The sequence below is a fragment of the Lotus japonicus genome, chromosome 3, assembly GCF_012489685.1.
Source record: "Lotus japonicus ecotype B-129 chromosome 3, LjGifu_v1.2".
NCBI lineage: Eukaryota > Viridiplantae > Streptophyta > Magnoliopsida > Fabales > Fabaceae > Lotus > Lotus japonicus.
In genome coordinates, this window is record NC_080043.1 from 19,185,656 (window position 1) to 19,200,880 (window position 15,225).

The 15,225-nt window shown below is 35.8% G+C and overlaps 3 protein-coding genes across 3 annotated transcripts; all 3 read right to left on the bottom strand.

The window, feature by feature from the left end:
* Positions 1 to 238: 238 nt before the first annotated feature.
* Positions 239 to 1,343, bottom strand: LOC130743199 (probable glutathione S-transferase). Its single transcript, XM_057595335.1, has 2 exons — positions 958 to 1,343; positions 239 to 840 (listed from the first exon to the last, which is right to left on the bottom strand). The coding sequence occupies exons 1-2, from the start codon at positions 1,270 to 1,272 to the stop codon at positions 493 to 495; spliced, it is 663 nt and encodes a 220-aa protein (XP_057451318.1). The 5' UTR covers positions 1,273 to 1,343; the 3' UTR covers positions 239 to 492.
* Positions 1,344 to 2,259: 916 nt separating this feature from the next.
* On the bottom strand, positions 2,260 to 3,526 carry LOC130743202 (probable glutathione S-transferase parC). The gene is made up of 2 exons (XM_057595337.1): positions 3,381 to 3,526; positions 2,260 to 3,126 (listed from the first exon to the last, which is right to left on the bottom strand). The coding sequence occupies exons 1-2, from the start codon at positions 3,390 to 3,392 to the stop codon at positions 2,782 to 2,784; spliced, it is 357 nt and encodes a 118-aa protein (XP_057451320.1). The 5' UTR covers positions 3,393 to 3,526; the 3' UTR covers positions 2,260 to 2,781.
* A 3,311-nt stretch (positions 3,527 to 6,837) lies between these two features.
* On the bottom strand, positions 6,838 to 9,307 carry LOC130743200 (probable glutathione S-transferase). Its single transcript, XM_057595336.1, has 2 exons — positions 8,927 to 9,307; positions 6,838 to 7,373 (listed from the first exon to the last, which is right to left on the bottom strand). The coding sequence occupies exons 1-2, from the start codon at positions 9,239 to 9,241 to the stop codon at positions 7,029 to 7,031; spliced, it is 660 nt and encodes a 219-aa protein (XP_057451319.1). The 5' UTR covers positions 9,242 to 9,307; the 3' UTR covers positions 6,838 to 7,028.
* Positions 9,308 to 15,225: the final 5,918 nt, after the last annotated feature.

A 15,225-nucleotide genomic window follows, 5' to 3' on the forward strand; every position in this document is an offset into this window, starting at 1 on the left:
CTAGGATCAATCCCTGAAGGATGTAAATTATCTTTGTGATGTACCCAAAAAAAAGAGTAGATGTTATGTTTCCGGTTTGTCTTATCAGGTTATGTGGCTTTACTCGCCTAGGTTGGGTTTGTGGTCGAGGTACCTGTGGTTAAGCTAGTTCAACGAAACACAGTAGTATGTACCCAACCCAAAAGTCATAAGCTTAATGAGCTTGAATGACTGAATTAGAGCAATGAAACTCAGTAAGTACACAGTCCTAAATGTCTTGTTTATTGATCTTGAATGACTGTGTTAGAGAGATGAAACACAGTATAAACACCATCCAAATACATTTAGAACACAAAAAGGGCAGTTGCACTGGGTTTGAAATATCTACTAAAGTCTAAAGGAATATAAGTAGCAAAACCAAGCGCATATCTAAATGCAGTTTGGTCATGCTATTGTTGAGAACATATACTTCAGCTAAGTACTTAGAGGCAATCTTATTCTATCACTCTGCCTCTATTTTCCTTGACGTAAAAGTCGTCTCTCTTCGGCAAAACGTTTGATCATGTTCTCATCTGGAAAAGACTTGGACACACTCTCTTTATCAGCACACCTCTTGACCCAAGCAATGATATTGGGATACTGGATTTCATCGATGAAAGATCCACGTAAAGCATTGGTATATAACCAACAGAACAAAGGAACAAGTGCCACATCCACAAAACCAAGGTTGTCTCCACCAAAAAAGGGTTTGTCTCCCAGCTGTTCTTCCAGCAATTTAAGACGCTCAAGCAACTCTTTCTTAGCAGCTTCTTTCTCCTCCTCTTCTTCAGTTTTCCAGAATTTCATTGCAACCACATATATCTGTTTCATAGTGAAACTTAGTTAAAAAAAGTTAAACAAAGGTAATTTGATAAAGATGAGAAAACAGAAATGATTACAAGTTACAACCATAATCATGAATTCATGATAATGAATCACCTTAGTGTCAATGTAATTAGCCCAGAATCTAGCTTGGGCTCGCTGGTAAGGATCAGAAGGCAACAGTGGAGATTGATGATTCCAAACCTCATCTATATACTCAATAGCAATGAGTGACTCACAGATGGGTTTGCCATTGTGGATGAGGACTGGTATTTTCTTATGAACTGGGTTCATTTGTAAGAGTAAAGGGCTCTTATTGCTGAAGTCCTCTTCCCTGTTCTCATACTTGATGCCCTTTTCCTCGAGCGCAATCCGGACCCTCATCCCATAAGGGCTAAGCCAGAAATTTAACAGAATCACCTCATCTTCCATTGCTCAGAAAGAATGAAGTTTGGATGCCAAAAGTGAGTGAGTTGTACAGGAGTATGGCCAGGCAATTTGTAGAGAATGTAATGTGGGGTATGATGAAAACTGAAATGACAATAAACTATTCAAGCAAAAAAAGAAACCTAGTATATGCTCCGGATATTTCTATGCATATTGTTTCCTTTGAGACCATCTGTTTGTCATTTCTTGATTACAGTACCAGATTGAAACGGCTAATGAAACACTAGTTCTGTGCTTCATCTTCATATCATTAGGCTATGACAAGAAGTAACAACAAAACAGATGCAAAACACAAAATCACAGAACTATAAACAATAGCTGAAAGACTTGGTCATAGAGAGTGGGATCTTAAAAACAATTTCAGATCAAGGAAATGTGTTCCCGGGCTGCTTGATGGCCTGCGGGAATCATGAACTGATTGGATTTCATAAATGCTTCAGCTTGTTCAGATATTTCAGATCTTTTTTTTGCCACCAAATCAAATTTTAGGAACATTCCTTATCTAAAGTAAAAATAATAGTGAAAATTTATCATGTTCGTTATCGGCGTATCCTCAGTTAGATTTGAGATTGGGGTGCTCAGGAATATAAGCACCGCATGCTTAAGACATTGACCAGGAAACTGAAAGTGGAAGCTTGATGTCAGAGATATGCTCCTCTCTTTCTCTCACTTTTGTCTATTGCCTACATATGTTCAGTTAAGTGTAAGTTTGTGTATAGCTGTTAGTTATGTGTAATTTTGTTAAGTGTGTAACTGCCAATTGTGTATAGCTGTTAGTAGTTAGATTCATATTGTATTTGAGTCTGTTAGCTAATTTGTTGGAAAACTATAAAGCTTCTTTTACTTAGAAGTTAGAACCCACTGATAGTTTTCAACTCATTTATCATTAACAGAGTGATACTGTTCACACAGTAGTTTTTCAAGCAAACTAAGAAAAGGTCTATTTTTGTGATCAGCCTAAGAGACATAGTAAACAGAGGTTAAAGGCGGGATTAATGCCCGCGATCTGGCATCATCCAAGTCTTGACCGGGAGTGTGACATATTAGAAAATATATCCTAGCTAATTTTAGTTTCTTCTGATAAATGATGAGGGTTGTAAGCCAAGTTTGTTTCTTCATCCCTTTCTGTTACTACTTCACAAAGAAAGCCAAACCAGTTGCATTATAAAAAGTTTCATATAGCTCAAAACCTGGTTTTTGAGCGAGCTGAATGGCATAGTCCGATCCATATAGCCTACCTCACTTAGTAGAAAAGGCTTTTGCTGCTGTTGTATGATAGACAGTGACACTAGGTGAATAGAAGAGGATAACAGAAGCAATAAACACATCAAAGATGCATCTGAAGATTTTCAAAACCTACATAACCGCACAGAAAACATGCATTTTAGGCATATCTACACAAAGGTGCCCTTTATTTCAAAATTATTCAACATAAAGGTGAAGCAGGCGACAAGCAACAGACAAGTACTTCACTATGGCCATTAAGCCTCTAACCTACTCAACGCCTAATTTCTTTCTCATGTCGACAGCGAACTCATAGACCTTATGTTGGTCAGGTAGAGACTTTGAAACGCTCTCTTTCTGCAGGCATCTCTTGGTCCAAGCAATAAGTTTGGGGAACTCGCTCTCTATGCTGAATTTGCCAAAGGTCTCAAAGGCTTTAAACCAAGTGTAGAATGGAACAAGTGCAATATCAACAAAGCCAAGCTTGTCTCCTGCGAAACAAGTCCTGTCTCCCAGATGCTCCTCCAACAATTTGAAGCAATCTATGAATTCCTTCTTGGCAGCTTCTTGTTCTTCATTTTTCTTCACAATAATGTTCCTCCCAATTCCATATATCTATGTCACATTGAGAATTAACATTCAATTAGATCATAAAATACAAGAATGAGAATGACGAGAGCCATTGAGAATCTATATTCACTAATGCATCGTATGTTAAAGATAATTAGCCAAATCATTTTTGTTATTTAAACCCTCTAGAGGATTCGCCTAAGAGTTTTCTGTGAGTTAAAATACTTGATGCCCTTTTCAGCAAGTGCAATTCTGACCCTCATCCCAAATGGACATGCAAAGAAATCAAGCAGAATCACCTTATCAGCCATATTTGAATTTCTGAATAACAAAGAGAGATGAAAGTAGAGAGGACAAGCCTAGGGGCCTATGTACTTGTAGAGAGAGCTTGGAATGACCAAGGTGTGCACTGTGCAGCAATCTTGAACTGTCACTATATCTAGATTATTATGGATAAGGCTTTGACTAAGACCATGTACAATGGTGTAAACAAGTTTTTCCCATTCAACACCACTTTTTATCTTCCCAACACTCCACATCATCTTCTCTCTCCAATTCAACACACTTTCAACAAATACCCACTCCAATGGTTTTCTCTCTCAACACCCTACCCCACCACTCACCCTACCCCACCACTTTTTATTTCATATTTTTATTTAATTTTATGTTTTTGTTTTTTTTATTTACATAAAATTACAATTATTATTTTAAATTAAATTAAATAATAAACACTTAACGAATTAATTTTTTTTAATATAGATAATAATTTATTTTATTTCCTTAACTAAAAAATGGAAGACGATAAACGAAGCACACAATAATTTATTTTATTTTCTTAACTTAAAATGCAAGACAACAAACTAAGCACACAACACACAAATAACGTAATTAGTACGATACAAATCATCTTCCATCACGAAGCATTTGCAAACTTTGTCCATATGTGCTTCACTAGATCTGCTTGCAGTTCGTGATGAACGTTCGAATCACGCAACTCGGATCTAGCACGCACATGATTTGCAAAAGCGGGTAACACAATAACTCATACATTAAAGCCGAACATTACAGACTTGCCATCACTGACAAATTATTAAAGCAAACACAACATACTTGACGACAACACTGACAAATGGTTAAAGCAAACACCACAGATTTGACACCACTGGCGGGTTTGACCGAATACAGACAAATACTCGATTGAAATTAATTACCAAATAGGTCTTGGGCCAACTTACTCAACAGCTCTTTCTTACGGTCATCGAGATCCTCTTCAGAACTTAGCTTGAGATACAAATTGGTTTTCATCAATTGGTTAGTTTGTTCTTGCACCATTGTTAGCTTATCAATTCGTGCAATCTCTTGAGCCTTCAAATCTTTGTATTCAACCCAAACTTTCCCCTTCTCCTCAACGACAGGTTCTTTACTTTTCTTTTTATTCTTTCTTTTAGCTGCCTCCCTACCCATTGGACGAGGAATCGATCCTATAGTGGTTGAGCCACATGCATCACTGTCGTGAGATCTCTTAGATCCACTACTTGCTGAGCCACCATTTCCTCCTACTTGACTACAAAAACGTGGTAGATCACGGAGAGCGATCCATTCTTCCATCAAAGTAAATTGAACATTCTTCCCACATGCGAATAATTCCTGCGCTTTTGCCAAAACATCATTATCCGACCAACCGCTTCCTTGTTGACGCTTAGCGGCATCATAAGCGCCAATCCATTTACCCAGTATTTTGTTCATATAATTCCAACGGTTTCGACATGCAATTCCATCACGCGGAGGATCGAATGAGCAATGCTCATTACAATACTCAGCAATATCTCTCCAAAATGTTTCTCCTTTCTGGTTTTTCCCCACAACACTGCTTGTTCCACAGTTAATCCACCCACTAATTAGCACCATATTTTGTGCAGTGTTCCATGCGGGTGCATGCGTTTTTTTGCTCTTAGGAGTGACTTCATTGACTTCATTATCAGCTGACCCGTCACCAAGATTGACTTGTGTTGAAAATTCCGGAAATTCCGGTCCATCAACACTAGGAAAATTTGCACGAACCATTGGCATATAACCACTAGACTGGGGTGTTTGAGATGGATATCTCACAGATCCATAAGATGGATGAAAGTTTGGAACAAATGATGACTGGTTCGAATACTGATTTGGATCTGGATAATAGTTTGGATTTTGAGGATGTTGGTTGGAGAATTGATGTGGGACTTGAAAATAGTTTGGATTTTGAGGACGTTGGTTGGAGAATTGATGTGGGACTTGATAATTGGTGGGATTTTGAGGACGTGGGTAAGAAAATTGATTTGGATCTTCATAGTTGTTGGGATTTTGGTTGGAAATTGGGTAGCTTGAAGAATTCTGGGTGTTGTAATGGTGATTGTTGGGATCCATTTCAAAACAAATGCTAATAGAAGGATAATAAGATGGTGAGAGAGATAATAAAGATGGGGAAAAACTTGGTTTTTTTTTCTGTGTCCAAATCTATCAAACCAAGTCTCTATTTATAGAGAAAAAAAAGTTATGAATTTTGGTAAAAAAAAAAAAACATTTTCAACAAGATAATTCAGTTTAAAGTTTTTTAAAAAAAAAAATCCGGCTGGCCAATGGGACGCTGCCACGCGTCCCATCCTCACCCACTCGGTCTTCTCTCTCCTCTCCCACTGACACGCCACGCGCCTTGTCGGCGCGTGTCGTGCACGCGCCTTGCTCTCTCCAATCCGGAGCTGCCACGTGGCTCCGGATGCTCCTCTCAACTTTGTTGAACCGGTTCAACATTTTCCCACTTTCAACAGCTTTCAACCAACCATTGCATGGTTTCAACAACTCTCAACATGTTTCAACATGGCATTCAACATGCCATTGTACATGGTCTAAGTGAAAACTACCTGACCACTTTTCCTTTGATACCGATAAAAGAAAACACCAAAATAGTAGTCTAATTATCTAGCTGTTCAACTGGTTATTTATTTTATAAATTATTACAATTTTGATTTGTTTTTTTCAATAAAACCCTTTATCTTCTTTTTTCCTCTATACCAGGACTGTATAATAGTTTATCTGTTCTACTGTTTTTTTTTCAATAAAACCCTTCATCATTCTCGGAAACCCTTCTCCCACCTAGGACTGTAGAGAAACACATGCATTTGGCAATCTGATTTTTCCCTTAGCAAGTAGTAGTTTTGCAACACAGTACATTAAGCAATCCTGATTTTTAGAAATCTCAACAATGCATCCCCCTCATTTTTTTCTACCTCTCCTTATCACATTACAATATTTATATTACACTTCTCTTTCACTCTCTTTTCTCACATTTTTTCCTTTTTTTAATCACACACTATTCAGTTTCAGAATACTCTCTCCTATACACAATCCCAACGGATGAGATATCTTACCCTTAAATGAGTAGAATTAGTCAAATATAACTGTCAAATGAATCTTTCCCAAAGTCCAATTTGTCAAATGCAGCTGGAAATGAAGCTGGAGAATTTCTCTTAACAATGTCAAGTATAAGAACAGGTCTATTTTTGTTCAAGGATCAATACCCACAAGCTAGCATCATCCAAGAAGCAGTTGGATTTGTGACACATTAGAAATATGTTCTAGCTAATGTTAGTTTCCTCTGATATTCCATGGGGTTGTAAACCAAGTTTGTTTTTTTATCCTTTTTCTTTTACTGCTTTACCAAGAATGCAAAAACAGTAGCATTAAAAAAAAATTCATATTAGATAAACAGACACCAGGTGAATAGAAGAGGAAATTTCACAGTAATAAACACATCAAAGATACATTTGAAGTGTTTCAAACCCTGTACAATCGTACAGAAAGCATACATGTTAGGCACATCTACTGAAAGGTGCCTTTTATTACAATATTATTCAACTGAGACAATAAACGAAAGACAAGTATTTCACCGTTGCCATTAAGCCTCGAACCTACTCGATGCCTAACTTCTTTCTGATTTCCACAATGAACTCATAGATCTTGTCTTGGTCATGGAGAGACTTTGAAACGCTCTCTTTCTGCAGGCATCTCTTGGCCCAAGCAATGAGCTTGGGGCACTCACTCTCTATGTTGAAGTTGCCAAGGGTCTCATAGCCTTTAAACCAAGTGTAGAATGGAACAAGTGCTATATCAACATACCCAAGCTTGTCTCCTCCGAAGTAAGTCTTGTCTCCGAGCTGTTCCTCCAGCAACTTGAGGCAATCTATGAATTCCTTCTTGGCAGCTTCTCTTTCTTCATTTTTCTTCCAAATTATGTTCCTACCAATTTCATATATCTGTCTCACGTTGAGAATTAACATCCAATTAGATCATAAAATCCATGAATGAGAAAGGGGAGAGCCATTAAGAATCAATATTGACTAATGCTTATATGTGTTAAAGATAATCAACCAAACAACTTTGTTGTTTAAGATAAGAGACACTTGAGTCACTTGCCTTCTAGCCTCTGGTAAATAGGATTGTTTTACTATGTATTGCTAAGAGTTCAATAACTACACATGCATCCAATTTCTATATTACTATATCATGATTAACAAAAGCAGGATAAGAGATGAGAATCTTCACAAGTATATACTAATTAAAATATTCTAGTATAAAAGTAGGTAGATGAATACAAAAAAGAAAAAAACAGAATAAATTTTTCAAAAGGGAAAACAGCTCAATTCCTTAACAATGATTTAATATGATATTACATGACTGGGAAGAGACATGGAAAAAATTGGTGGATAGAGAGGTGCTACATAAATAAATAATAAAAGATTTAAATATGGTGTATAAACAAATTGTAGATAATCTTGAAAGGATCCACAAAATCAGCTATTCTTATTTTTTAATGGGGATCATTTTCCTTTCATGTGCATTTACCACATTCAAGAACATACCCAAACGGTCTTAATTTATTGTGAGACATCTAACGAGTGCTCAATTTAGAAATGAAATTACTGAAAGACGGATGTCTCCACTTCTCAAGAAACTGTATATGTTCCTCCCGACAGATGACTTTCTCGGTTTCGAACTTGGGTTCTCACCCTTACCCTTACTGTGTATGACTTGCTTATTTTATTACAGATAGTATTTAACCAAAAGAATAACATTTACTAGGCTCCTGCGGGGAGAGCGTAAAACTCATGTAAATAGCTTATGACTTACTTATGAACCGCTTAGAGCTTATTTTCATAAGCTATTTAGGCTTCGTTTGGAAAAACAGCTTAATGAAGCGCTTATAGTCATAAGCTACCATAAGCGCTTATTCATAAGCTATTTTTAAAATTTTATTGAAATAAATTGAAAATAAGCTATATACAAGCATAAGTTCTTTTTCATAAGCTATCCTGAGTAGCTTACGAAAATAAACTCAAAGCAGCTTATGGCCTACCATAAACTGTTTGCATAAGCTCTCCCAAACACTTACACAAGGGCTTATGCCATCAAATAAGCTCAAATAAACTCTTCCAAACGGTTAGATTAGTTTATGAATAAATCTATAACCTATTTTCAACTTATTTCAATAAGTTTCTCACATTAGCTTATAAATAAGCGCTTATTGTCATAAGTACCCAATTAAGCTGTTTCCCAAACTCACCCTTAATGCATAGTAAAATCTAAAAAGTTTGGTTACTTATTGTCGAATATTAAGGTGACCATAACCATCCAAAATCAGCATAACATATATCACAAAGGCTAAATTGCTAAGGTGATCCATCTAATAAGTATTTAGAGTTTAGGGTTTATACCCAAACACAGCAATAACCCAGTTGCATCAATCTATACAAACATCAAAATAGCAAGTAATAATCACAATTCACATCAATTCACGCAAAGGGTTTACCTTCTTATCAACATAATCAGCCCAGAATCTAGCTTGAGCTCTCTGGTAAGGATCAGAAGGCAACAAGGGAGATGCATCATTCCAGACCTCATCAATATACTGAACAGCGATCAGAGATTCAGCAATGGGTTTTCCATTGTGAATGAGAACTGGAATCTTCTTGTGAACAGGGTTCGATTGGAGGAGTAGAGGACTCTTGTTCCTCAAATCCTCTTCTTTGTACTCATAGTTGATACCCTTTTCAGCAAGTGCAATTCTGACTCTCATTCCAAATGGACTTGCCCAGAAATCAAGAAGAACCACCTCGTCAGCCATGGTTGAAGTTTGAGGAAGAACAAAGAAAAATGAAGTAGAAATGATTCTGAATGAGAGGACAGTGTTCAGAGGCCTGTGTAGTTATATAGATTATTGAGTTTGAAAGGTCTATGGTGTGGATTTATTTGTTTTTTTAAATAAAGGTGTGGGATATAACAATTATTTATTCACGCTTCACTTTCTCATGATATGTAACACATTTTTCTTCATATTTTTTATTACATTTTTTATCACATTATATATCATATTTTTTTATTTTCACAAAACATTTTCAACCTGGAGCATTGAACCTTGACTCTCTAATGGAGTTTAGATCTAATGATTGTATAAAAATATTTATGTTTGGGGGAACCTAGAAAAGTGCAGCAACATACCACGATATGTTCCACAATATTCGAGAATTTTCTCACGGATTAACTATTGGGTGTCCACTAGGGGTGTTCATAACCGAACCAATCCAAACAAAACCGACAAACCGATCCAAAAAAACCAAAATCCAATCCAACCGAAAACCGAACGGACTGAAAATTGAAAAAACCGAAATTATTTATTGGATCGGATCGGATTTCGAATTTGATTTCCAAAACCGAACCAATCCAATCCAAACCGAACATTCACAAATATGTATACTTTTAGTTATACATATATCATTCCATTTACACTTACATAGTACATATTTATTGTTTATATATTGATTATATCGCACATGCTTATTTATAAAATTACGTTTTAATAAAAAAAAGTTCAAGTAATTATTTGAACTATATACATGCATCAAAGTAAACAATTATAATCACAATTTAAAAATTTGTTACTATGTTATAATTTATGAATGTTATATTAATATTATAAATTATGTATTATATATTATATATTTTTAAAATTTATACAACACAATTTCAAAATATAAAAAAGTGAAACAAAAACCGAATAATCCAATCCAAACCAAACCGCTATAGATTGGATCGGATTGGTTCGGATTTGAATTTAGTAAAAAATCCATTGGATGACAAAATCATAAAACCGATGAGATCGGATCGGATGATTTTTCTCCTCAAAATCGATCCAATCCAATCCGCGAACACCCCTAGTACCCACTAGGGTGGACCGTTATTATTTTGGTCCACCGGTGCACCATGGGTATTACAGATTTTACACAAGGGTTATTTCATACTTTCCCCCCTTTCTCTTCTTCTTCCTCCCACTCTCTCCTTCCTTCCTGCTTTCGGGACCAAAACCTTCACCACTTAACGTTTCCAGATCTGGTTTCAAATGTTTCCTCGACTACATCAACAACGTGAAATAGTTAATTATTCTTTTTTTTCTAATTAAAGAATCTAAACGTGAAGAACAAATCTTCATTCCTTACCTAAAAAAACAAATCTTCATTCAAAAAGAACAAATTTCGTATTGGAAAAACTGGGAGAAACGACGAAGACATAGGCAAAGGGAAGATAGAGAGAAAGACAGAGCATACGCGGAGGAGAGACGAGTGAGATCTGGGCGGCTAGGTAACGTCGTTCGCGACGGCGGAGGGAGTGCACGGCGGGGAACCCAAAGTCTGCGGTGGTGATGCACACGGAGAAGACGTTCGCGACGGGAACTGGAACAGCGACGGTGCGACGCGAAGAGGGAGGTCTCTGAACTGGGTTTGCGTCACCTCCAGAGTACCACCAGTCGCGACAAAACCCCTCTGATCGGGTCGTGGGTTCGGATCTGGGTGTTAACTTTGGTGTTATTGTTTGTGTTGATATGATCTGCAACACGTTTTCTGATCTGCTCTTTGATTCCCATAAATCCTAACCGTGAAGCCATCAGAGGCTCAGGCGACCACATCAGAGTCGGGGCTCGCGCGGGAGAGGCTCAGCCGACCACATCTGAGGCTTCGGCGGAAGGTGGTGGCTGTGGCAGAGAGCAAAACTAGTGAGAAAGGAGAATAATATGGGTCTATTTACTCTATTGCCCTTTTATCATCCATCAAATCTAACCATCCAATAAAAAAATATTCCAAGATTCTCTGATCTAGCGGCATAAGATGATGGTCCACCGGTGGACCAATTTTAAAGTTGTCAACCCTAGTGGGCACCACCTAACTATTGCTTGCAATTGTGGCAACAATGATTCGTGAACCACTAAATAGTGCAGATATTTTCACACACATTTTTTTTTCTCTATCTTTTTCTTCCTGCCACATTACATCATATATCACGCTTATCACTTATCTATCATCTCTTCCTATTTTTCTCTAGTGGTCTACACTCTTTAGATGTTCACCAATCTTTATGGATGCAAGCCCTTAAACAAATATTTAATGTTTTGTATGGTTGGAGGGAGGGAAAGAGGGAAGGAAAGAAAACACACAAACCGAGGAATGAATTTAGATTAAGGTGTAGTCCAAATTCACACTTCAGATTCTGTGTTTTCTTTCCTTCCATCTTTCCCTCCTTCCAACCAACCAAATTTTATACTAATCTTTTACCTGTAAAATCATTTATCATAAGGATTAACTTAAGTTGTAAGAGTTAGGGGACATAAGGGTTGGGTGGGATGAAGGGTGAAGGATCCAATGTTTCGAATCTTGAAGAGGGACTAATTTACGAACAATACTAACAACTCCCTTCGTTCCTATAACATTTACCTATAGAAGAAATCATTTATCATAGTAACTTTTTCTTTTTAATTGACTACTTCCTCCGTTCCTAATTATAAGACTTAATACAAAAAATTGCGCATATTAAGAAAACACTAAATGTGTCCAATTAGTGTATTGATTTTAAAAAATGCATACATTCTTCCATATTTACCCTTTGTCATTTTCTCTCACTAGTAATCGTTGCATTAATGGTAGGTGGTAATTAAAATTGTGGAAATGAAAAAACACAATTAATATAAGGGGTATATATGGAATAGTCTAATATTTTTTGCTAGATTATTGTAAAATGTCATATATTTAGGAATATGAAAAATGTAAAACAATGTCTTATAAGTAGGAACGGATGGAGTAATTTATAGGAAAGTAGAAGAATTTTAATTTGTTTTGATCAGCTAAAATTTATATTATTATTATAAAAAAACTATATCTCATTTTGAATTCTATATATAAGAGAATTTTTTTTTGGTACATTAAAAAGATATATTGCATCCGTCAGGAATCGATCTCTGAACCTCTTCCTACCTAACTCATATGTGTCCAGCTCCTACCACTTGAAAGAAATTTATTTATACTTTCAGTTATATTCTGATTTTTTTATTTCGAATATCCTTTAGTTAATTCAGGAATGGAGAGAGTATTTTTATTTATTGCGTTTTGGTTGATTTTTCATTTTCGACTATCATGTCAATTAATTGTTGAAGTTCTAGGTTCCAAGTTTGAAACGGTAGATTCGCCATACATCGTCACGGCTTGAGTCAGCAACGTATCTTGTCTTGTTTCATATATTTCATACATTTATTGAAGGATTTAAATAAAGTATTAAAAATAAAACGGAATTTTTATACCTATAAACTAAACAAACTCTTCAGTCAATTCAGCGGTGATGTAGTCAGTTACATCATGATGTCAATTTTAAGTTATATCATACATGTCCTTTCCAAATTGGAGAGAAAGTGAGAAACACTTTAAAAAAAAAAATTGGAGAAAAACAATGCTTTTAAAAGAGTTTCCTTTCTGGTTGAAATGCTTTTATAAAAGTTTATTTGAATCACAGAGGGTGGCACAAGTGGTGAATGTATATTTTCTTAAGCGATTTTGCATAGGCTTTTTGCTTGGATTTGATCCCCTCTGAGGTAAAAAATAATACATTTGTGGGTATGTACATTACTACCGTATCCCGAACCAGATTAGTCACGTGAGACTCTTTTCCCCCGTGAAGACTGATGGCCAAAGGAAAAAAAAAATTCATCTCAAAAGGATAGTTGATATTTTAAAAGCTTCGTTAAAAAATACAATTAAATTTATCATACAATCAATTTTATTTCCTATCTGAATATTTTTAAGTACCGTTCATGGTATTAAATTTTCGTCACTTCAATTTTCAGAGATAAACAACCTACTATGTATATATAAATGTGTTACTAAATTATGGGTTAATGGTCAAACTAGACCATAATTTTATAAGTGAGTTTAATTTAGTCATTGGGCAAAAAAATGATGTTTAGTGGCGATAAAACACAGTCATTAAATGGCATTTTGACCGCCACCAGACATCATTTTTTCACCGAGGGGTTAAAATTAAACTCACTACAAAATTGGAGAGTAATTTGATCATTAATCCTTAAATTATTTAATTAGAGAAGTCTTAGTAACATTTTTTTTGTTACTTTATTTTTTAACAGTATCTTTTTACTTGATTATAATCTTGTTATAAGTCTCACATTAATTAGAGATATGATCAAACAAATGTTTATAAAGGATAGAGCAAACCTCAACTCTTGAACTAACTTTTGTGGTTGAGTTAAACCTCAAATTTCTAATATGGTATTAGAGTCTATCCTAGATTCATTTGTTGTGAAGACCTCTCATATTTGAGCCACCTGTTGATGTTCATTCCACGCTCCAGATGTCCAGCTTTGGGTGTGAGGGGGTGTGTTAGAAGTCTCACATTAAATGCTACTGATTTTTCTAAGGACCAAAGTTACACGATTGAATAAAGTAAGGGACTAAAAGTGCAGTTAAGCCTTGTGGTTAATGTACTTCACACTTTCACTTACTTTGTAAATGAAATCCTTAATTTTGCTAAGTCCACCTTGCACTAATAAATTTAGTATATGTGCACAACATCTAATACGAAACAAGGTCCCTCCTAAAAATAGTTTACTTCTCATTGACAAGATGTCCTTCAAACTTTTCAAGAATGAATCGTTGTAAGAAGCATTGTCACCTAAAGCTGAGTAAACCTTGTTGTTGATTGCCCAAGCTTCCAATGACTTGGAAATTACATCAACCACATCAATCACACGCCTAGAAGCAGACTCTTTTACATAACTTAGTACCATTTTTTTTTGGAGATTTGATAAAGGTTTTTTCCTCATTTTTTTTTTTGTACTATTTTTTGCTAAACCTTTATGATTCAATCATAGCAAAGCAGATACGGGTTTATCGTCCTCAGGAATTGTGTGAACATCAGTTCCACCAGTTAAACATTGATTTGAGCGGATAAAAAGATGTTTGATAAATTGTTTTTGTGATTTTCAATATAAGGAAAGGGGTAAAAGAAGGTTTACAGAGATAACAAAGAAGAACACGTATTCAGAAATGCATTCACATAATCCTTTGATTGCTTTGAACACAAAGACTTATGTAAAGGTTCTTTTCACTTACGATGTCGAGAGCTATCCACCTAACTATCCCTAGCCTAGGTGAATCTATCAGTTGAAATTCCTAGACGTAATCCATTACCATCTAGAAAACCAAAAGGAACATTAAAACTCAAATTCTCTCTCAAAGACATTCACAATAACAAATTTATCCTAAGACAAGGTACCCTAGGCTTGCAAATCTCTGTTGTCACCCCGGAAACTCCTGTTAGAACTCAAAACCCCACCTGTCACGTGGAAGCCCACTATTGTTCCTACCTAAGATAATCTCACCATAAGACAACTAGTTCATTGAGTGGTTTCTCTCTTGAACCGGACCCGCAATTATCTCCCGATCTCATGCTAGTCCATAAAAATCTAACACAAATCAATGATACTTGAAGTGTAGAAAGCAAAACTTTAACACACGGCGTGACCTAAGACATAGGCATTCTACTTTCATTGATCTAAGCATACACCAACTCATATCAACCTCTCGATCTATTTATAAATTAGTGAAGCTCTTTTGATTATCAATTGATTGGTTAGAAGCATGAAGTACAAAGAGAAACACCATGCATGAAAGATTTCCATTTACATCAATAATTGAGTTTACAACAATCAAAGAACTAAGCTATAACATTCTATTCTAGATACAAAAATAGAAAAGAACATATACAAGAGATAAG

What these genes read in the sequence shown, in the direction of transcription:
- LOC130743199 (XM_057595335.1), bottom strand. Translation starts at nt 1,272, where the DNA reads ATGGAAGATGAGGTGATTCTGTTAAATTTCTGGCTTAGCCCTTATGGG. An exon ending in CTAATTACATTGACACTAAG is followed by an intron (nt 841 to 957) that starts GTGATTCATTAT and finishes ACTATGAAACAG; the next exon opens with ATATATGTGGTTGCAATGAA.
- LOC130743200 (XM_057595336.1), bottom strand. Translation starts at nt 9,241, where the DNA reads ATGGCTGACGAGGTGGTTCTTCTTGATTTCTGGGCAAGTCCATTTGGA. An exon ending in CTGATTATGTTGATAAGAAG is followed by an intron (nt 7,374 to 8,926) that starts GTAAACCCTTTG and finishes AACGTGAGACAG; the next exon opens with ATATATGAAATTGGTAGGAA.